At 46.5% G+C, this 22,652-nt stretch overlaps 1 protein-coding gene across 2 annotated transcripts; it reads left to right on the plus strand.

Annotated features, from left to right (window-relative positions):
- Nucleotides 1-2,664: 2,664 nt before the first annotated feature.
- Nucleotides 2,665-21,181, plus strand: rfx3 (regulatory factor X, 3 (influences HLA class II expression)). Of its 2 annotated transcripts, none has more exons than XM_056589471.1 (17): nt 2,665-2,777; nt 7,592-7,686; nt 8,133-8,221; nt 9,942-10,260; nt 12,816-12,890; nt 14,048-14,229; nt 14,937-15,059; nt 15,274-15,398; nt 16,975-17,084; nt 17,195-17,310; nt 17,562-17,716; nt 17,980-18,077; nt 18,330-18,479; nt 19,037-19,245; nt 19,803-19,956; nt 20,500-20,557; nt 20,890-21,181. In XM_056589471.1, the coding sequence occupies exons 2-17, from the start codon at nt 7,597-7,599 to the stop codon at nt 21,168-21,170; spliced, it is 2,334 nt and encodes a 777-aa protein (XP_056445446.1). In that variant the 5' UTR covers nt 2,665-2,777; nt 7,592-7,596; the 3' UTR covers nt 21,171-21,181. The 2 variants fall into 2 exon arrangements, with proteins under 2 accessions (XP_056445446.1, XP_056445447.1); XM_056589472.1 differs by having other exon boundaries at nt 9,942-10,254.
- The last annotated feature ends 1,471 nt before the right edge of the window (nt 21,182-22,652 follow it).

A 22,652-nucleotide genomic window follows, 5' to 3' on the forward strand; every position in this document is an offset into this window, starting at 1 on the left:
TAGCTGCGTGGGTAAACACCTTGGTATGTACTGCAAGTTTATAACCAGCCGCATCTCGGCATATAACAACATCCAGGAGGAACGGTTTACACACAGACACAGTGTAGTTCTCACCACCACCACCACCACCACCAACAACAAGAAGATCTTTGTATGTATATTTTTCATTGGAAATCCAACAAGGCTGACATGACATTCTAAATATACCCGGCCAGACTCCCGTCACATTTGTCTGTAAATACCATCTGTGCGAGATTAATTAACTGTTACTCATTGCAAAAAAACGTAGGGGGACAACAACCGCAACAAGCAGTATGCCGCCATTGTTGATTCAAGATAAAATAATCCCTCCCACCTGCTTCTAACCCGACTCACTGAGAGGTATGCAACCAAAGGGTTTGTGTGTGCCAGCTACTGCTGTTTCTGATTTATAGATGCATGTCTTGAACATCAAATTACTAGACTATAGACAAGTGAGTGAAAAGTCATAGCTATGGGCTCTACCATTGGTGCATTTTCCTTTATTTATAGAATTCTAGCCGTTTTTGTAGTTCTTTTTATATACATTTGTGCTCAATCACCAATGTCAAAAACTCATGACACCGGAGTGCCAGATGGAGGCATTGTTGCAAGGCACTTTACGCTTTGAGCAAAAAGCCATGAAATCTTAAATCAAAACCCTTCCGACCGGGTGGAGCATGAAAAAAGAAAGTACGGTAGAATACATTGGGGGCACGTGCAGGTCGGGTAGATTTTCAGAGACACAGTATTCAGAAAGAAAAAGATATGTAGGCTAATGGTCTCCATCAAATATTTAAACATACGTTAATGTATAATTTTATGCAATTATTATTTAGTAATTATTCAAAGTGACATCCTAGTTCTCATTATGGTCCAGAGAAACACGTCACATGCAGCCATTATCATGGCGGTAGATCACAAATTGGTTACTACACTGTATTATGTGGGCATCTAGTAGTGACCCATTCATCACCATAAACTGTCTCTGGAGCTTAGCTTTTCCTTTTCCTTCAATCCCTTTGAGATGCACACAATATTCTCCTGCCGTCTGTCTTTATAGTGGATCTAAAAGGTAGGCATCTTGCATGTGATACACAGAAGAGTGTGTTGATCGGGTAGGAGTTCAGTGTTGATATCCCTACAAGAGACCGAGCTGGACATATAGAGACAGAATGGTTGGCGTGGAGAGATGTTGCACATGGGGAATCTCTCTCCATGGGACCCCAGAGAAATCCATTGGAATCCTGCAGAGAAATATATAAATCATTGGGAGGCAATCAGAACCGTGGTGGATCAGCATGTCGGATGATGTGGCAACTGGGTTTATCTGGATCTGGGAATATTTGAGGGATACTGGTCAGGTGTGAACTTTCAAAAGAAATTGACAGAAATACACAAGAAGGAATGCAGATATAGACATACATGGTGAAGATATGGTTATAGCCCCTTATTATTGCTGTGTGTGTGTGTGTGTGTGTGTGTGTGTGTGTGTGTGTGTGTGTGTGTGTGTGTGTGTGTGTGTGTGTGTGTGTGTGTGTGTGTGTGTGTGTGTGTGTGTGTGTGTGTGTGTGTGTGTGTGTGTGTGTGTGTGTGAGCAATGAAGGATAGAGGCCGGCCTGGAAGAGCCTTTGTAAACACGGTTCAGAAAGACTGGGATATCAATCAGCTCAAAGACAAATCGTATTGTTATCAATATCAAACACTATCAAGTAAATTATTTGATTTGTTCAGTGTCTTAATAACAAGGTAAAATTGTCAATTTTATCAAAGAAGATGTTGATAAGAATAATACGAATGTATTAAAAGCATACACCAATGTGTGTGTGTGTGTGTGTGTGTGTGTGTGTGTGTGTGTGTGTGTGTGTGTGTGTGTGTGTGTGTGTGTGTGTGTGTGTGTGTGTGTGTGTGTGTGTGTGTGTGTGTGTGTGTGTGTGTGTGTGTGTGTGTGTGGCTGGTAACAAAAGTTTTTTCTGAGGAAAACCCTACCTCCATAGGTTTCACCCTGAACAGAATGTATATTAGGTTGATAGGCTTAAGCCTGTTGTGCTCTCTGTGTGCTTTCTGGATTGATAAAATTGGGCTTGTTTTGTTTACGGAATTCAGACATATTTGATTGACATTCATGAATCAACAATCAATAGACGATGGACATTAGCTCAAACAATGGATGATTCATCGAGGTCTACATTCAGCACTAATGGTTTGACTTTTATGAAGCTTAGTCCTGCAATAAATAACTACCATTTGCCTGATCTATTTAAGAAATAAACATATAAGCTTTCTAGTACATCTAGAAAGAAGCTACAATTAAAAATAAGAAAAATACTGTAAGCCTGATGATTTTACTATGATCCTACTATACAGAAGATACAGAAGTGCTCAGATAAATACTGTGTATTTATATATTTATGAAGAGTCAGATTGATACATTATCATGCACCAAATATTAATGTGTGTTCCTCCCCGAACTGTTAGAGGTACTGATATCTTCCGTGAGAACGACTGACATCTCATCCAAATGTTAACATTAACCACATCTACCTGTAAAAGATCCTGTGAGCCCTCACCACCCAATCAGCAGTAAGCAAGTGATGCTGCGCGTGCCCAGTGAGTTTTATAGCAACTGTTGCCCAGTGAGGCAGGGCCATAGTCACCGTAGTCCTGGCGACTGTAACCCACCAACAACAACAACCGCTCGCTCCATCATTACCACCTCCTCCACCATCCTCATCATCATCAACCAGTCCTCAGCCCAGGTTTGAATCATATTTTATTGCAACCTCTTACGCGTTTTCAGGCCCTTTCATTATTAAAGTTGGTCTTCCTGTGTAGTTGATGTAAATGCTGTAAGTTTAGTTTGCATGTTGAATCGAGGTGGGCTGAATTAATGGTTAGTTTGCTAGCTAGGGTGTTTCTTTGTAACAAGCCCGCTAGCTGACGTGGGACTAGATTACTACAGTTGTAACAAGTCCGATTCGCTTGCAATCTACCCCGCTACAACACATTATGCCTATTTAGAGCTATGTATCGTTTTGTACGTATGCCTGCGTAATAAATGGTGTAAAACTGAAAGATGCTTGCAGAGGGTACAGGTCCATGCTAATCATGAAGCTAGCTGGTCAGCTGGAGGAGCAGGTGTCTGTTGCTAGGTTGCTAGCTAACGCTCTTTTCTTAGAATGGATGTTGGGTGTCTCGTGGATCACCTATGTTACCGTGATAATCACACCCGTGTTGGTGCTATTGGGGTATATCCTATTGGTTTGACGAACTTACTAACGTGGAATAGCTCAATAAAGTGGGGTTTAGCCAGTCTTCGCGTACATGCACTGCTATTGGGAACAGCCAAGACTCTACTTTCCCTTTTGTCTTGGGGGAAACGGGATAGCTTGCTAGCTAGCGATTTCTATCTACTCTTTGTGGCATTAGATCGCTATCAGAAGCTAACGCTTCCTTGTATCAGGCTGGCAATGAATAAGCACCTGCCCTGCTTACTTCCTTACGTTTGAAATATTGTGTTTTGCGATATTGTTTAACCGATTGAATAGGGACAAACACAGGTAAAGGCTGGATTGAATGAAAGTGATGCGAGTGTGTGAGAGAGAGGGAACGCATTCTTGAGCGGGTGACTGAATGATGGGATGGCGATGCATTTTAAAGAGACCGACATAAAACGTGATTTCACGCAACAACAAAAAAAATGTATGCAACTTAATTGTGCATATTGTTATATTAAATTAAAGTGATATTGCTATTACGTTGTAAAGGGCATGCCTTTATTACATACGGGCTGTACGGTCCTGTATTGCTTGGGGATGTATATTTTTGGATACCTCGGTGACAACATGAAGGTGTGCAGTGTTGGTTGGATGAGACGTTGCTTGAAATGTCACAGCCTGCAGTGTCCTCATGTTGCATGATCATAATTAGTCTTTAGTCCATGGGGTCTTGTGTGCAGCTGAAGCCACTGATTCCCAATAGGAAAGAAAACAGGTGTGTGTGCAGGGGGAGGGGGCGGGCAGGTGGGGATTAAGCAGTTGTGCATACCTTCTCTTTAATTCTTCGTCTTTTAAATTGCGCTATTCATTTTCAATCTAAAAAGTAATACAAGTGGGTTGATTGAATGAAAAGGCATGCCATTATCTGTTAAGTGGAACCTGATAAATCTTGTACTTCCAAATTGCTTACAGATAATATCGCTTTCTCGTGCCATTAGCTTAGTGGTTTTAGAAATACCACCATCATTAAAACAATGATGTGATTTCGGAAGCTAGCGTAGCAAGACAAGAGAATTGGACTGGATCAAGAGTAATTCAATTTAAGAATAAATAAATCGTAATCATAATTTACCTTCCACTTACTGTCTGCCATCTGGAGGGAAATAAAATAGCTTTGACTCTTTTCTTTGACCATCAAACATCTGTAAGAGCACAGGTGTATAAGGCGCTGTGTGAAATGTTCTTTCTTTTTTACAATAAAGATACTGTTTATAACTAGCCTACGTGTTGCCTATGTCATAGTAGATGCCAGTATAGTGTGAAGCATGTAGTTTATTCAACTATAGGTAATTAATCCTTTATCCTTTATTTTAGCCATGCCCATACTTCCACTTTCTGTCTCTACTCCAAATTAAAGCTTGACTTGTTTAGCTGCTTCTTTGCATATAGAAGACTGAAACTACAGAAATACATTTGTTATTATGATATAGTTATTGGGTGATGTAGTTGGTGCCACCATTATGCTGAAACGTCTGGTACTAAATATATCTATATAGTTAACGTTCTCTAATTTTGCCCATCTTCATGTACTCCATAGAACATCAATGTGTTTGTCCAAGCTGTGTTTATACCCCTATGATCCCCCCCTGCTGTTACACACACACACACACACACACACACACACACACACACACACACACACACACACACACACACACACACACACACACAGTTACAGGCAGACCTGCTAGTGATCAGCTCGGGTTTCGTCCTACCTGCAGTCAGGTAGGGCAGGTGTAGTACTGTGCCACCTGCCGCCTGGCTCCTGTTGCATTTCCAATCACCAGGAAAGGGGGCCGATTAACTCAATATTCAGGGATCCGTTTTCCTGGCTTAGCGGAATACAACGTGGTTCATTCGGTTCTCCCGGCCCGCCATTCGTAACACATGATTGACGATGGGGAAAAAACGGATTATTTCTTTTTTGCCGGACTATTCATTTCCCATGATGAGCAGAACTGATATTCGACAGAACCCTCTGTGCTCCTGATGTACTAAACTCATACCGGCATCACGTTAACAAATGAATAAGAATGATGTGGTAATAAGCAAATATAAGTTGTAGCATTATTTTTATTATAAGTATCGTCCAATTTTAATTCATGACCAGCGGCAAAAATCTAAAGGCCAGAACTAAAACAGATCACGCTGTTCAGTCCCTTCTGAAACAACCAATCTTTGTGACCTTCTGTTTATTTCCAACCTGCCCCCTGACCGTTCATGTCCTTTTTAGAACCTTTTTTCCTTGTTCTGGTTTAGTTTAAAATCCACATCTAGGGTTGGCCTTTGGGCGCAGGAACAACCCCTAACTCATTCGGCGAATAAGCTGTCTTGTCGGAGCACATTTAATCTTGGGACTCTTTGTGCGTTTGTGATGTTGGCAAGAAACGCAAAAAAAGGGAAATTCTGGGCAAGACGTTGCCCTCCACAGTCGGGCTGTATTTTTTTTTTTTTTTCTCTCTTTCTTTTCCTGTGTGTCTTTGTAGGGCTTGCACTTGGTCATTGGAGCACAGCGTTTAAGTGGGCCACAAGGGAACGGTTGAATGGGGAGGCAGAAGGGGTGTGTGTGTGTGTGTGTGTGTGTGTGTGTGTGTGTGTGTGTGTGTGTGTGTGTGTGTGTGTGTGTGTGTGTGTGTGTGTGTGTGTGTGTGTGTGTGTGTGTGTGTGTGTGTGTGTGTGTGTGCGAACCACTGGGTTGGATTGCGACTGGGCATTTCTTTTTAACCTTGATTTCCGTGATTTGATTTGGCTCCATGTTCCGAAGACGTATTGTTGCGTTTTTTTGGGGGGGATCAAAGTCTCCACCTTTCTGTGTTTCGAGTTGTTTTGGGAAGGAGGATGTGCCTCAACTGTTGTTGCTTGACGCACTGCTTTGTCTCCCTGCGTCTCCCGGGCATTTAATGTTTACTGGCGATATTAGATATTAGGTTTTTTTGTGCTGAATAATTTATTTTGTTTGCACCAAAAAACGCAGCCGAAACCACGTGGATTTTTTCGGATAAGCGGCCTCGTTATGAATAACGAGTAAAGGGAATACATCTTAGACCATTGTGTGTGGGCGGTGTGTGTGGTGTATTTGTCCTTGTGTGTGTATATATTTTGCCATGATTCTTAAACCTGCGTCTTGTCGCTCTCGCTTAAAGACCATACCCGCCGTGGTCGCTCCGCGTAGCGGTAGACCTGTTGCCTTGTGTTACCTGTTGATTATTAAGGTTACTCTTTTCAAAGATTTAAATGAACAGCACACACGTATGTACGCCCACACATACACACACAGAAGATGAAGTCCCGGCCTTTTTTTTTTCTTCTGAAGGACACCTTTTATAACAAGGAGATGGAAGAATAATAATAAACAAATCTCAGGCCTGCACAGGAAAAAAAAATACACCAGGCACCTGCATGATACGCAGGGCTTAGAGGGACGGAGCAGTCCCCAGGGAGAGCCTGCTGCAGTTAGGAGACCGCTCTTAATTAACCAAGAGAGGCTTGGGCATGGAAAGTGTGTGTGTGTGTGTGTGTGTGTGTGTGTGTGTGTGTGTGTGTGTGTGTGTGTGTGTGTGTGTGTGTGTGTGTGTGTGTGTGTGTGTGTGTGTGTGTGTGTGTGTGTGTGTGTGTGTGTGTGTGTGTGTGTGTGTGTCAGGGCGCTTACCTGGTACGGATCAGGAACGTTCGGCAGGCCATACTCCCGATAAAGTCCACAATGTTAGAGGCGCCGTCCGTGGTTGCGGTGGGCATACTCATCGATACAGGGCTCTACGTGTTAATGTGTTTAGCAGGGAGAAACGCAACACTGGCTTCTTCATTTACCCTGAATGTGTGTGTGAAAGGTAGATCCCCCTCGGAGCAACACGCTGATGCACACAACTCTAGTAATGGTTGCTTTAAACAAGGGTGGTTGTTTGTAGCGCTTGAGTCTGAAATTTGAATGGGGGAAACTAGCTTTTTATTTGTATTATTCGGGTGAACACTGTAACGTGAGCCGCCGTGCTCCGAGAATGGCAGCAATTAGGCGACTTGTTAAACATTAACTTTTATGGCGGCCGGGTGTGTGTGCGGAGACGGCAGCAGCAGCATGCGTCGGATGCGTGAGCGCCACAGACGGAGACGCCACACCAGCGGCTAGCTCTGGTTAGCATTCAGCACACGCTTATCAGAATACCAACGTCTTTATTTGCTTTTTTGTGACGGGTGTCAACAGCCACACTTTCCACCCCCCTAGGTGTGGACCCGCGGCTCTCTCTGAGTGCTCTCTCGGCCCCGAGCATCTAAAACGGTGTGTTTGGCTCTTTGTTTAGGCGCCATGCAGACCCCTGAGGCCGGTACTGGCTCAACCTCCACCGTCCCTCTACAGACCACCGTGCCTGGCCAGCCTACCGCCTCCAGCCAGCAGGTAATGCCGGCCCCTGTGTGTGTGTGTGTGTGTGTGTGGAAAAAGAAAAAGGTTTTAAAGTCAATAGGGAGTAAGGGAGAATGCGAGCGGGTGAGTTGAGTACAAGTAGGTAAATACAGGTCAGTAAACAGATGGGATGGATAGTCGTTTATTGCCCTCCCCCAAAGAGGAAACTCATTTCACGGACAGTGCGGCGCACATCTAAACACATAGGCGCAGTGCACAAGACGTTATGATACGACACCACACGGGACTCCTGAACACATTCAGACATGTAAGAAAAAGTAAAAAGAATTTTTCCGGGCATTTGACAAGTGTTATTATCGAGGTATCGTGTGTTTTTTTTCGCCTTGTGTGCTTGCCTTGCTAACTTCAGTCCCTAAACGCTTGCCCTCCTTTTTTGTTTTTGTCTTGTTTTGTTGTTGTTGTTCGGTCCGTTTCCACAGGCCCAGACTGTCCAGCAGGTGCAGCACGTTTACCCTGCGCAGGTGCAGTACGTAGAAGAGACCAGTGGCATCTACACCAATGGAACCATGTGAGTCACTCTCTCCCGCCCACGCCCACGCCCCCAGCGCTCCCCCCTCCTCTGGAGCCGCTTGAGACCGTCCTGTTGGTCTGCGCTCGGCCAGGCGGCAATTGATTTTTTCCGAAACATGGCCGCGGGCCTAACGGCGGCTCCTTAATCTCCGGCCAATCAGAGGGATGCTCATGCTGCCTTTGTGGTGGGAAGCGAGGCAAAGACGCGTTGTGATCTGAGAGAAGCCCTCGCGTGCAGATTTGTTTGTCTTTGAACATTTCGTTTTGATCGTCTGCAATAAAGTCTTATTGAAGATGATTTCAAAACTGGGTGAAAAGGAAACGAGGCTTAGCTCCGCCCTTTAAGGGTTCTGCTGTTCGACCCGGTCTCTGTGCCCCCCCCCCCCCCAGAGGCTCTGTTAAAACATGGCGGACTGCTGGATTCCTGATGACTTCCCCGTTCATGCCACATGCACATGACATGGGTGGAGTGTGCATCAGAGAGGGAGAGAGAGAGGATGTGGATGTGTATGTGTGTGTGTGTGTGTGTGTGTGTGTGTGTGTGTGTGTGTGTGTGTGTGTGTGTGTGTGTGTGTGTGTGTGTGTGTGTGTGTGTGTGTGTGTGTGTGTGTGTGTGTTTTTTTTTGGGGGGGGGGGGGGGGGGTTAGCAGGGGGAAGTGGGTTTCAGTGTTGTGACTGTGCTCGGTCACCTGATGATGACCAGAAGTATCAGTGGAGTGCGGTAGCCACAACCAGCCTCCCCTGAGCCTCTTAGAAAGTGGGGTTTGTACACACTCGCTCACTTAATGCTTGACAAGTGTGAGCCGTTAGTGGTCCCTTTGCTCTTAGACGGCCTCTTTTTCAAGGGACTTCACTGTCAGCTGCTCGGTTTGCCAGGCTTAGTAAGGTACCTATTGTGTGCAGCTCTAGCGTAGTCCATGGGTCACAGTGGTTATTGGCAGAATGTTTGGCTTTATATTGAGGTAGTCATATAATCCAATGGGTGGCGTTTTTAATTAAAAAGAATATATTACATTTATAAATTAAATACAATGTGTTTAATCTATTTTACACAAAACTCATAATTTTCATTACTTCGGGGCTAGATTTTATATATATATATATCTATCTCTATCATAATCCATGATTCGTCGTGTTTTTGGCACCTTGAAGTGAGCCCTTTATATCTTCACAGGGAGTGGTTGCTCTTCCAAGGAGCCCGCCATGTTTCTACATTAGCCCGGAAAGGACAAACGCTTTTTATAGCTATCTTACTTATAAGCTATGACCTATAGTTTTACAGAAAAAGTTTCTGAATAAATACAATTTATAACTCTTATCAAGAAACCTCATCACCTGAGACTTAGCCAAGTGTCAAGTGATGAGGTTCCTTGATCGATTCTTGATTTTATACTCACTGAAGAAGACGCATGCACCTTACCGGCCAGTACAGGCCACTGTAGCTTCTCCGATGACTTTGGAAAGGGCAGGTTTCGAGGGGGGGGGGGGGGGGACTCGGCTGGGTGCAGTCTGCAACCTAACATCACCCTCACCTTCCCACATCATACACACTGCACCTTTTCGTGAAGATAACACGGTTGCGTAATTACAAACAAAAGCGGCGCGCCCTCTCCCGCCTTTCCCGCCCCCCGGCCCTCCGTAGAGCAACCCCCGCACCCCCATCCCCCCCCCTTCCCGACCCGACCCCACTAACGGGCGGCCCTCCTGTTCCCGACCAGAAGGACCTACACCTACACGGAGCCCCAGCTGTACAGCCAGAACAGCGGCGGCAGCTACTTCGACACGCAGGCGGGCTCGTCGCAGGTGCCCAGCGTGGTGGTGGGCGCGTCGCACGGCATGACCAACAACAACAACAACAACAACGGCGATGGCGGGGGCGGCGGGCGGGGCGGCGGCGGCGGCGGGGGGAACGGGGTGATGGGCATGGGCCTGGCCGGGGGGCAGGTGATCGACGGCAGCTCCGGCGCATACCTCATAGACACCAGCGCCCCCCACGCCTCGGGCCAGGCCACCCGGGCCTCCCCGGCCACTGTGAGTGTATGGACACCCCTTTTTTTTACTATCCTTATCGTCATTATCATCTTCATCGTCATTATCGTCATCGTGAATATCGTCATGATTATTGTTAATGTTTTTGATATGATTATGATCATTTTCATCATTATGGTCATTGTTACTATCCTTAGTAGCAATGTTATCATCATAATTATTATCATGATTGTTATCAGTATTATATTATTGTTGACTTCTTGCTGGGGCTGCAACAAGAAGTAAATGAATCATTGAGGTGACCGCCAGAATATCGATCATAACAAATTTTGATAATCGATGAATCGCTAAAGTCCTTGATAAAGTACAAATGACAAACATTTCCTGCTTAATGTTGAACTCTTCCATTCAAATATTTGGCTCATGGAGCATTAAAAAGGAATAGTTCAGTTTTTCTTGGCTATTGTCAGATAAAGAAAGGGCATTAAAGTTGGTTTGAGGTCAACTAAATCAAATATTCGTCCGCCAACTCCAAGACCAATCGATTGGTCGACGGGGAACAAAATGAGAATAAAAAAATTTAAAGAATCTGTCAATAATATTTTCATTCATAATTAATGTTATTTCTAAAAAAAATAAGCCCATCTCTCAAAATGTTAACGGATTGATCGAAATTTGTCCCTCCTGCCCCTTCAAATAATGAATTAAGAAGAGCTTTTAGCCTTATGAAAGTAACACCAGCGATTTATTCGATCAAGTCCATACCAACCAACCGACCAGACCTTGACAGCCCATTTAAGACATCAATTAGACTCTGTTAACTTGCCATGGCATTTTCTATTATTAATGAGATTTCATAGACTAAACGATTAACCGACTATGAAAATAATTGGGAGGTGCAGCCCTGTTTCCTCTATCGCCTCCACTACTCTTCGGAGTGCTGAAGAAACTTGGTTCATTGTGCATCCAGTGTAGAACCTCAGCACTCTTTTGTCACAAACATGAAGTCCCACTGCGCGGGCTCAGCCTACCCCTCATGTAATAATAATAATAATAATAATAATAATAAATTGTATTTATAATGCACTTTATATTCAAGAATCTCAAAGTGCTTCAGAGAAAAAAAATACCAAAAAAACTATTAAAAAGGGGGAACCTCAAAGAAAGTTTAGCTAAATGCTCTTTTAAAGAGATGGGTTTTGAGGTTCCGTTTAAAAAGAGCTGTAGTCTGTGGAGCCCTCAGGTGGTCAGGGAGGGCGTTCCATAGTCTAGGGGCAGCAGCAGAAAAGGCCCGATCACCCATGGTGCACAGCTTTGTATGTCGGGTTTGGAGGGTGTGAGTGGATCCGATGTAGGGCAGAGCGGGCCTACGTGTCCCAACGCCTGTTCCCTCCCCTCCCGCTATAACATCCAGGCTGTTCTCTGTTTGATTAGCTGTCACGTCGGTGTCAAAAGCACCCTTATCTCTCCCTACCCTCCTCGCCCCGGGGCCCTTCTCCAGGGTCCCTATCGGACCCAGCCCTTTCTTTCGTTCTTCCTGTTTGCATAATCATTATTTGGACATTAAAGACCTTCCTCTAATGCATCCCCTTTTAGTTATAATAGCAGCGGAGGCGGAGGGTAAGGCCTCGTCCATTAGGTCTCTCTGCCGCACTCGTGCCGCGGATTCATCTTAATTGCCGTCTCCAATCGTAGGAGCACGGCCTTCTGTTGTTATGTTATCGTCGTTAATTTGAATATCCCGTGGCTGGGTCCTGAGAGTGAATGCAAAGGACATTCTTTGAGACTATATTAAAGGCTGCATTGTCTGTGAAACGCAGCTGTCAAAGTTCAACCCGCTGAGCAGTGTTCGGGTCTTTATGTTAATGCTGCTGAACGCAGGGAATTGGCTTCTGTGATTGTGGCAGCAGCCGTAATCATACCTAATAGGTATATAGGTGTGTTAAGAAACCCAGAATAGCAATTCAATCAAAAGCCGCGTCTATTTTGAGGCGACGGTGGCAAACCAAAACGTTACTTTTCGCATGTTGATTGGATTAGATTTAGCTTTTAGATCGAGGCATTTCGTGATGCACTTGTTTACACATTTTTGACGCACAAAGACCCAGGCGGGTTGAACAAACTGCAGATCTGAAACGCTTTAATGTGGGAAAAGAAGCTATGCAAAAGCCTCACCACAAATGCAAAAGCCACAACATACGGTGATGTTGAGCGCCAACACATGTTCACACTCTGACAGAGTTTGAATTTGTTGTGACTCTTGCATTTATGTTGTGACTGTGATGTTAATACAGTTGTGTTTTTTTCAGAATTTGCGGATATGCATTTTCGTTGAGACCAGGCGAATGTTGAGACCAATGTGCCTCTTGCTGCTTTCACCATATTTTCCTTAGTATCTTCTGCAGGGTTTTCTGCCACTACATTTGGGTGGAGGTGCTTGGGTTTGGCGCTATTCTATCCTGCAGGGTTTTGCTTCTATTTTTGGTTCACCTGTCATACTAAAGTGATTGCATGGTTTACTTTATTTGAGTCGTGTTTGTTTATTTTGTGTGTCTGTGTGTGTGTGTGTGTGTGTGTGTGTTCTGTGCTTCTTGCTCAATCAGATTGAAATGGCGATTGAGACGCTCCAAAAGACTGAGGGTTTATCCAGTCAGAGAAGCTCGCTGCTCAACAGCCATGTAAGTCGCCATCAATCGCATTCCTAAAGCTGCACGGAAAAAAAATCCAAACAGGGCTGTGTACATGCTTGGAGAAACCGTAGTTCTCAACCCCCTTTTTATTGCAGCATTCCGTATTAGGGCTGAACGATTAGGGGAAATAATTTAATTGCGATTATTTCCACAAATATTGCGATTTAGTTTGCGATAATCCCCTTTTTAAGTTCCAACATTGGAAGCAATCAACGTATAAACTGCTCTTTCCTTTAGGCCAGGCCTATGTGTTGAGATGAATTGATTCATGAATTTATTTTATAACATATTTTTTAACTACTGAATTGTAAAAGAAAAATAAATATGAATCTTACTGATCTCCAGTCAGTAACAGTAACAGATAAAAAATATATACATTAATCGCAGCCTTTGCAATATGCAAATTGCGTTCTGTTACATCACAATGTCGGTTTGAATTGGATTAATCGTTCAGCCCTACTCAGTATTAAACCAGGGTTACAACAAAAGGCAGATCCCACCACCTCAGGTTTCCCAGTTAGCCACTCCGGGTACTGGATCGGCTGTACCCGGGCGTTGGGTGTTGGGCAGTGTAGAGGGGGAATAGTCATTGAGCCAGTTAGACGTGTTGGAAATAACCTTGCCTTCTAGCTCTCACGGTTCCACTCCATAGGGCTAAGTGTTAACCCGTCCCGTCCCCTACACCTGAGCAGCTGTAAGCCTGCGGGCCTCCCTTACCTATGTTTAGCGCGCCGTTTCCATTCGGTTGGTGTTTCTGCTGCTTTTTTTCGCCCTGGTGACTTTTTATTTAGTACCCGGCTTCTTTTATTCTTATTTGACTATTTAATTTGAGTCGTTGCTTTCGACTGGCGCCAATCTTTAACTCTCTGTCGGATAGAAGTCGGACACGCTCAATGAATTGATCTGGTTAATTGAAGCGGGGTCTCTCTCTCTCTCTCTCTCTCTCTCTCTCTCTCTCTCTCTCTCTCTCTCTCTCTCTCTCTCTCTCTCTCTCTCTCTCTCTCTCTCTCTCTCTCTCTCTCCTCTCTCTCTCTCTCTCTCTCTCTCTCTCTCTCTCTCTCTCTCTCTCTCTCTCTCTCTCTCTCTCTCTCTCTCTCTCTCTCTCTCTCTCTCTCTCTCTCTCTCTCTCTCTCTCGTATAAACAGCTGCAGTGGCTGCTGGACAACTACGAGACGGCGGAGGGCGTGAGTCTGCCGCGCTCCACCCTCTACAACCACTACGTGCGCCACTGCCAGGAGCAGAAGCTGGACCCCGTCAACGCCGCCTCCTTCGGCAAGCTCATCCGCTCCATCTTCACGGGGCTCCGCACGCGACGCCTCGGCACCAGGTGACCCGGAAGAGGCCCCGCCCCCTCATCAGAGTTTATCTGTTTTAGCATGTTTATTTATTTATTTATTTATTTATGTTTGCTTTGTTTATTCTACCAAAGCAAATAACTAGCAGCCAGAGTAAGCCCTGTTTTTAAAGTTACCCAACCGGAAAGCAAATCCCGCCCCTCCCTTCAGGCTTCCCTGGGAAGCCACTCCCCCAAAACACTTAATTAGCTCGCTAGCGTTGGTAATGGCTCTGCCCAGTCTGGTGGAAGGACCCGCTCATGTGGACTGAGTGCGCGCAGCTAGCCGGGCAGGGAGGGAGACAGACATAGAGGCTATCCAATCATTCGGGCCAAGTGAGATGATTGGACAGGCTTATTACAGGTCTGTTACGGCATATATACATAAATGTATAATGCATGTAAATATAAAAATCTTGCCCCCATGTAATGAAATTATGAATTTTTGTCAAATGGATAGAACAAATCGTATTTAATTTATAAAATAAAATAAAAAAGGCAAGCCTTTGGATTATATGAAAATGTAACTGGACTTGGATAGAGCCCCCCACAATAGGCGCCTCACTATGCCTGGTAAACCAAGCAGCGGTAACCTAAACCAGGACGTTCCCACCTTTCCCGAGCCCAAACGGCCTACCGCCACCCCACTATCCCTCCGCCTTGGTCCTGCTCATGACTCGGGGGTCCTGTTACCTTTCCAGGGGGAACTCAAAGTACCACTACTACGGCATCCGGGTCAAGCCCGACTCGCCGCTCAACAGACTGCAGGACGACATGCAGTTCATGCAGGCCCTCCGCCAGCAGCCCGTCCAGCAGAGGCAGAGGTACCGTCCCCCCGTCCCCCCTCTCTCCGCCCTAACCCTATGCCCCCTCTGTGCCCTGACCCGCGGGACGGCCCAGGCTGACTCTGTGTCTGTGTGTGTGTGTGTGTGTGTGTGTGTGTGTGTGTGTGTGTGTGTGTGTGTGTGTGTGTGTGTGTGTGTGTGTGTGTGTGTGTGTGTGTGTGTGTGTGTGTGTGTGTGTGTCCACCCCCCTCAGGTTCAAGCCGGTGCAGAGGGTGGACGGGGTGTCGGCCGACGGCTACGCGGCCGGGGCGCAGCACCCCACCAGCGCCACGGAGCAGGCGGACATCGCTCAGAATCAACACCACCAGGAGTTCCTGGGTCAGTCAGACACCTCCACCTCTTTTCCTGCGCTTCTTTGTAGAAAAATGGGTCCCATCCATATTGATTATCGTCCTGTTGTTGTTCCGGTTCCAGGCGCTCTCATGGATCCCTGTGTGTTCCTATCTAAAATTAAAACGGCTAGTTCGAAGGCTGTGTCTCTGCTACGTAATCGGTTCGTGGGGGGGGATTTGTTTTTGTTTTTTTAAGGTCTGTACAGTACACCTTCCGTTTATTGTTCAGACATACGGAGGGAGTTCTAGTGTGGCCGTAGGTGTTTAATGTGTAGCAGTGATAGTCAGGGTTTACGTACTGTACCGTAACCCTGTTTCCAAGCGTTCTCTTCCCACGACGAAACGTCTGGAACGGGCTTCGATATACGTTTATGGCAAGAGAGAGACAGAGAGAGAGAGAGAGAGAGACTTCTGCACATGCTTCAGAGGGAGCGATAAGCGCTTCAGCAACATGGGTTTAACAGCGAGAGAGAGATTGTTGTTGTTGTTATGAATACCTTTTTGTTATTGTTGTATCATCCTGCTCTGGGGACTGGTATCCGGCCTAGCCTGCTAATAGGAAGTATGAGAAGGGAAAATGTTATTGCCGTGAACCGGGTTAACACTACAATCCCATGACCCTCTCTCAGCCTCTCTGTACTGCGAGGACTGAGTCTCCACTGCTAGCGGCGCTCTCTTCCACTGAACTCCCTCGCTGCGTTCACGATGCTGGCCAACACCGGCTTGTAGCTCACCGCACTCCCACCACCAGCAACAAGGGCGTCGAGGCGGCTTGACAAGCCGTGGGATTCGCACCGTCACTTTAGCGCTCGTAAAACCGAAACCGTTGGCGATCGAATGTGACGGGCTGACTGATCCCCGCGGAGCCCGGTCAGCCCTTGACACGACGCGACACGGCAGCCTGTGATTGTTTTTCTTTTACACAAAAGACTTGTGAGCAGTGCCCACACTTAACGTGTGTGTGTGTGTGTGTGTGTGTGTGTGTGTGTGTGTGTGTGTGTGTGTGTGTGTGTGTGTGTGTGTGTGTGTGTGTGTGTGTGTGTGTGTGTGTGTGTGTGTGTGTGTGTGTGTGTCTCTCTGAATGTAGCTGAACAGACAGATGGTTGGACTTGACACAAATTCTCGCCACCACCATTTGAATTCTGTGCCACTTTCTCCACTATTGTAGAATCTCTGCAAGTAGAGCAGTCTCTACTGCTTGAGAAGCATTTGAAACACACGGATATACCAAACGCCAGTTATATTTAATGGGAACCCTGTCATGTTTACTGAATGTATATTCTTGGCACGTCATCCAACTGCCGCGTTACATCTTGTAGAATTTGCATTGCATCAAATCTCGCAACTTGCGTTGACTGAAACATGTAGCAACAAACAAACGTCTTTCTCTCAGTCGGCAATCAAAGCTCCGCGCTCCTCCGCATACTACAGGATCCCGCATACACCTCACGAGCCAAACAAGCATGGTAATCGCCATGGTAACACGGACCGTTGTATAGCAACAAATGATTCAGAATACTCCAAATAAAGCTTGGCTCTGTTCCATTGTGTCCGCATGACAGACCCGTCACGAGCGCTGCCCGAGTTTGTGGAGTTGGATCTGGGGGAGAGCGACCACTACAGCTTAGAAGACATCAAAACTCTGGAGTCCCTTTATAGAGAGCACTGTGAGGTGAGTCCCTTTGCTTTGAACCCCGGACGCTGCGTAATTTGGCACCGCAGCGTTATTTTCGGCCTTTTTGTTTACTTTTTTTGTTTTGGTCTGTGTGTGTGTGTGTTTAGGCAATCCTGGACGTGGTCATCAACCTGCAGTTCAGTCTGATCGAGAAGCTGTGGCAGACGTTCTGGCGCTATTCCCCTTCTGACACTGTAGAGGGCGCCACCATAACGGAAAATAGGTCAGTTCTCAACATGGGTATTTAACAATGGATTGTGTTTACAAATGAGTGTGTGTGTGTGTGTGTGTGTGTGTGTGTGTGTGTGTGTGTGTGTGTGTGTGTGTGTGTGTGTGTGTGTGTGTGTGTGTGTGTGTGTGTGTGTGTGTGTGTGTGTGTGTGTGTGTGTGTGTGTGTGTGTGTGTGTGTGTGTGACGACGGGGTGTCACTCGCCTTCATTCTGTTTATTCCTCTCCTGTATTCCCCGGCCGCAGCGGTGTGAGCGAGATCGAGGAGAGGCTGCCGCGGGCGCAGCTGCTGGCACTGTGCGCCACGGAGACGGTGGTCAAGTGGATGAGCACCTGCGACTACCTGATGTACCAGGCCGTGGTGGAGATCCTCATCCCCGACGTCCTCAGACCCATTCCCAGTAAGACCCCAGCCCCCGCGCACACACACACACACACACACACACACACACACACACACACACACACACACACACACACACACACACACACACACACACACACACACACACACACACACACACACACACACACACACACACACACACACACACACACACACACACACACACACACGCTGAATGTTGCTCCACCCTGGGTGTGTTTCTAACGGCCGCTGATCTTTTGGTGTTGCTTGTGTTCGTTTGGCCGTCGGTCCCGCCAGGTGCCTTGACTCAAGCCATCCGCAACTTTGCTAAAAGCCTGGAAGGATGGCTCAACAATGCCATGAACGCCGCTCCGCAGAGAATGGTTCAGACCAAGGTACGGGGTGTACACACGCGGCACGGTTATCACACGTCAGTACTCATGGTACTGGGAGGGATGGAGGGAAGGATTCTTTATCGATCAGGAATTCAATTTGAAGTTGGAAGTTGGGTGTGTAGAAAACGCTTCGGCAATTCCTGAAAACCTTCTGTTTGTGTTTAATGACAACCAAAATAATCTGTTGTTCATCAATGGACAAAAAGTCAGGAAGGCCAACTACTACTACTGACCCCCCTGTCTCTGGGCCAGGTTGCTGCTGTAAGTGCCTTTGCTCAGACGCTGCGTCGCTACACGTCCCTGAACCACCTGGCGCAGGCGGCGCGGGCCGTGCTGCAGAACACGTCGCAGATCGACCAGATGCTCAGCGACCTCAACCGCGTGGACTTCGCCAACGTGCAGGTCTGAGGCTCCGTTGTTGTTGTTGTTGTTGTTGTTGTTGTTGTTGTTGTGTGGTGCAAGGTTCCCCTTGTACTGGAATATCTGGTCCTTTTTCATAGTTGATTGTTTATCGAGCTTCTAAGCGTTCTATTTCCCTGAGTTTAATTCTAAATGAAAGAATTTATTTAGAATTCGTGCTCGGCTATTTCCTGAGAAAGTAGTGCTTCGGCTGCAAAGCATTTGTGCAAAAGTGGGACTGTTTGACGTCAACGCGTACGAAGCAGTCCTCCTATATTCCCATGGTGATTCCCCGTAGAGCGATTGTAATATCTTTCTAATAAGGGCCTATTATGTGAATGCCAGAATCTAATCTTATGCGATCACCGGCCGAGACTTAATCGTCACGTGACTTCATACGATCGGTTAATATCTGCATTTTTATTAGTTTTTCGTAATAGAAAGCTTTAAGAGGAAGACCAGACGGTCGTACCGACGATGCACTCTCCATGATGTTGCTCCTGCCTCAATCCCTCAACGCCCTTCTCCTCCCCCCCCCCCCCCCCCCCGTGGCTCCACAGGAGCAGGCCTCGTGGGTGTGCAAGTGCGAGGAGGGCGTGGTGCAGCGGCTGGAGCAGGACTTCAAGGCCACGCTGCAGCAGCACAGCTCCCTGGAGCAGTGGGCCACCTGGCTGGACAACGTGGTGACCCAGGCGCTGGAGCCCTACGACCACCGCACCAGCTTCCCCAAGGCCGCGCGCCAGTTCCTGCTCAACTGGTCCTTCTACAGGTGGGGGAGACCGGGGGCACTTTTATTATCTGAAAATGAATTCGATTTTCCGTCATTCGTTTTTTTCCTTCTTGTTTTATTTCCTTCTTATTTTTATGTGTTTCACATGTTGTTGACCTTTTACTCTGATTGATCGGTTCTTCTATTCTATTTTTTTATTTACACGTCTATTCTTACTTCCTTACTTGCTCACACGCACTCATACACTCACTCTACAGTCTTACTAATGCCTATTTTCTGTTCATGAACTTCCTTAATGAATTGCTCCTACTATCTTTATTGCTTCTTAACCTTACTTAATGAATTGCTCATACTTTCTTAATGGCTTCTTAACCTTCCTTAATTAATTAATAGCTCCTACTATCTTTATGGCTTCCTCACCTTCTCTTAATGATTTTTTTATACTTCCCTAATGAATTGCTGATACTTTCGTAATGAATCGCTGATAATGAATCGCTTGCGCTATCTCACATCTGTCAGTACGTTCAACGCTGCACACTCCCACGCGCTGTGACCTCCAGCCTCATGCCTAACCTCCCCCCGCCCCCCCCCCCCAGCTCCATGGTGATCCGGGACCTGACCCTGCGCAGCGCGGCCAGCTTCGGCTCCTTCCACCTCATCCGCCTGCTGTACGACGAGTACATGTTCTACCTGGTGGAGCATCGCGTGGCCCGCGCCACCGGCGAGACGGCCATCGGCGTCATGGGCGAGGTAGGGGTCCCCCTGTTGCCCCCAGCCCCTCCTGCCTGCCAACGTGTTCCCCTTTGTGGGGCTTTCTGATCGTTGGTTAATGAGACGGTTCTCAGAACGCGCTTTTCCCAGCCGAAGCTCTTTGAATGTGATTGTCGTGCTCCGCACTCTGTTTGTGTTTCACTTTGTCTCTGGTTCTTTGTGGTGTGTCGGACGTGTGTGGGACCTGTTGTGCTGGGCTTTCTTTGCCGGGGCACTTTTGCCATATCGATTTTTAAGCGCAAAAGGCTTTCCTGGTAAAATTAGGTTAAATCGAAAACGTTTATGAAACGTTTTGTAAAGGTTCAACCGCTTTTCTGAGTAGATTTAAATTGTTTTGTCAATATTGTCATATTTACTGTTAAAACAAGAAATGTTGCCCTTTAAATAAATCTCATTAGCAAATGGTATTTTTAATCATAAAATTGTCCATCTACGAAATTCTGTTTATGTGGGTTAAAGAGGAGTTGGGTTGAATAGAACTGTTCTAATTCTTTGCTTGTCTCTCTTTTGTATTTGTTGCAGTTTGCCAGCCTTAATGCACTGTCTCTGTCCAACGTGGACAAAGGTACGTGGCTCATCGGTCAGTAGTCTTCCAATTTCATTCGTCTTTTCCTTTTAGAATTTGCATGACAGTCTACTGAAACCATTCTTTGTAAAGAAGAAGAAAAAAAACGTGTGGTAATCGTGTCGTATATTAAATAAATCAGTTATAGCAAATGTTATGACGTGGAAATAGAAGTCTATTTCTTCACAACATCCTTCTCAACTGTGGGGAAAACTAACGCATAGTAAATAACAATATTGGAAACGCAAAGAAAACAGATATCAATAATATCGACAGATCCCACCCTGGGTTGTATCACAAGCGTCTCACCCGTCTGTCGCCCCCCCCCCCCCCCCCCCCCCCTCCAGACGAGGTCAGCGAGCTGGACAGCGACCCCGAGGACGACCCCGACGAGCCTCTCACGCCACTGGCCAAGCGGCTGCGGCCGGCCCACGAGGTGATCCAGGTGATCCAGGTGGGCGGGGCCGAGGACGGCGGGCACCCGGTGGTGGGCGTGGTCCAGCCCGGCGTGCTCCACTCGCTGCCCCAGCCCCTGCCGGACCACGCCGAGCACATCCTCACGCCGGCCTCCGGCACGCCCACCATACGCCACTGCGACACCACGGGCAACACCTACTTCTCTGTGTGAGGGGCCACAGGCCCCCCCCCCCCCCCCCCCCCCCCCCCCAAGTACCCCCAAGTTACTTCTCTCTGAGTGAAGGGGCCACTGGTTACTTCTTTATGTGGGAAGGGGCGCCTGGCTACTTCTTTCTGTCTGAAGGGCCCCTGGTTACTTCTTTATGTGTGAGGGGCCCCTGGCTACTACTCTCTGTCTGAAGGGCCCCTGGCTACTACTCTCTGTGTGAGGGCGTGAGGTGACTTCTCTAGGTGACGAGCTCCTAGCACGTACTCTGTGAGAGGACCCCTGGCTACTTCTCTATGTGAGAGGCCTCTCTCCTAGTCACTCTTTTTTTTTTTTTCTCTCTTTTTTTTTACGCTTTTACAATCCACATTTCTTCTTCCTGTGTTGTTGTTGTTGTTTTTGTTTTGGTCTTTTCTTTCTCGGGTGTTTGGCTTCTTAGTCGTATCCGTGTCTTGCACTTGTTGCCGTTGACACTCCCTGCTCATCAAGCCTGCAGAGTGGAGATGTGTTGAGATCCTGATACTTTGGGGGCCACAAAATGTCGCCGTCGGTATCGTTAGTGTGTGCAAATATGTGCTGCTGTGGAGAGTAATGTAGACAGCGGGGGGGTGGGGGGGGTCGTTTGTATAATGAAGAATACATTTCACCTGTGAGATTTGGGCCTGTGGTTTGGCCATTTGACTGGTTTCGTCCCCGGACTTTCGGACAGGATGTACAGTTCAAAAAAACAAAAAAAAAGGGAACTTCAAAAAAATCTAAAAAACACCATGTATACTACTGATGTCTTAGAGCTCAAATCCAAGTCACAGGTCCCAGATCAGCAAAGTCAATTGATTGACCAGACTATATCTCACGTTGTGTGTGTGTGTGTGTGTGTGTGCGTGTGTGTGTGTGTGTGTGTGTGTGTGTATGTGCGTGTGTGTGTGTGGTTTCAGAATGTAGTTGAGGACTGAAAATCTCACGGTGCTATCTTTCTGTATTATTTTCGTAAAAAAAAAGAAAGAAAATGTTTTTAATTTATTGAAAGAAATAATCTGCATCCAACCCCCTGATTGCCATTATTATTGCGATACATTCCAATCATCGAATAAGAAACATTTGAAGGGCCTGTGTCATCTTTGTTTTGTGTGTTGCTCACAGATCCAGTTACTTTTGAACAGCGCTGTATGAGAAATAGGCTCATGGGCCTTGTTCTCTTCATTAGTTTCCCTCCCTTTAGTTTGGTCTGTTAAGCTGTCTATATCAACCCAGCACTGCCTAGAGGAGAGCCACGCACACACACACAGGCACAATCACACACAGGCACGCTAACGCACACACACATGCAAGCACACGCACACACCCAGAAGGTAAGCCAGAAGAGATATACTGTACTGTGTGCTGCTACTACTAGTGTATATATACAGAGAGATGTGGTCGGCGCGACCCCTTCCTTGACCCAATCTTTCTTCTTCTTTTTATTTTTGGAACCTTAATGCGTTATTATTA

The sequence above is a fragment of the Gadus chalcogrammus genome, chromosome 4 (genome assembly GCF_026213295.1).
Source record: "Gadus chalcogrammus isolate NIFS_2021 chromosome 4, NIFS_Gcha_1.0, whole genome shotgun sequence".
NCBI lineage: Eukaryota > Metazoa > Chordata > Actinopteri > Gadiformes > Gadidae > Gadus > Gadus chalcogrammus.

What these genes read in the sequence shown, in the direction of transcription:
- rfx3 (XM_056589471.1), top strand. Translation starts at nt 7,597, where the DNA reads ATGCAGACCCCTGAGGCCGGTACTGGCTCAACCTCCACCGTCCCTCTA. An exon ending in GCCACCATAACGGAAAATAG is followed by an intron (nt 17,311 to 17,561) that starts GTCAGTTCTCAA and finishes CCCCGGCCGCAG; the next exon opens with CGGTGTGAGCGAGATCGAGG. An exon ending in CCATCGGCGTCATGGGCGAG is followed by an intron (nt 19,957 to 20,499) that starts GTAGGGGTCCCC and finishes TATTTGTTGCAG; the next exon opens with TTTGCCAGCCTTAATGCACT.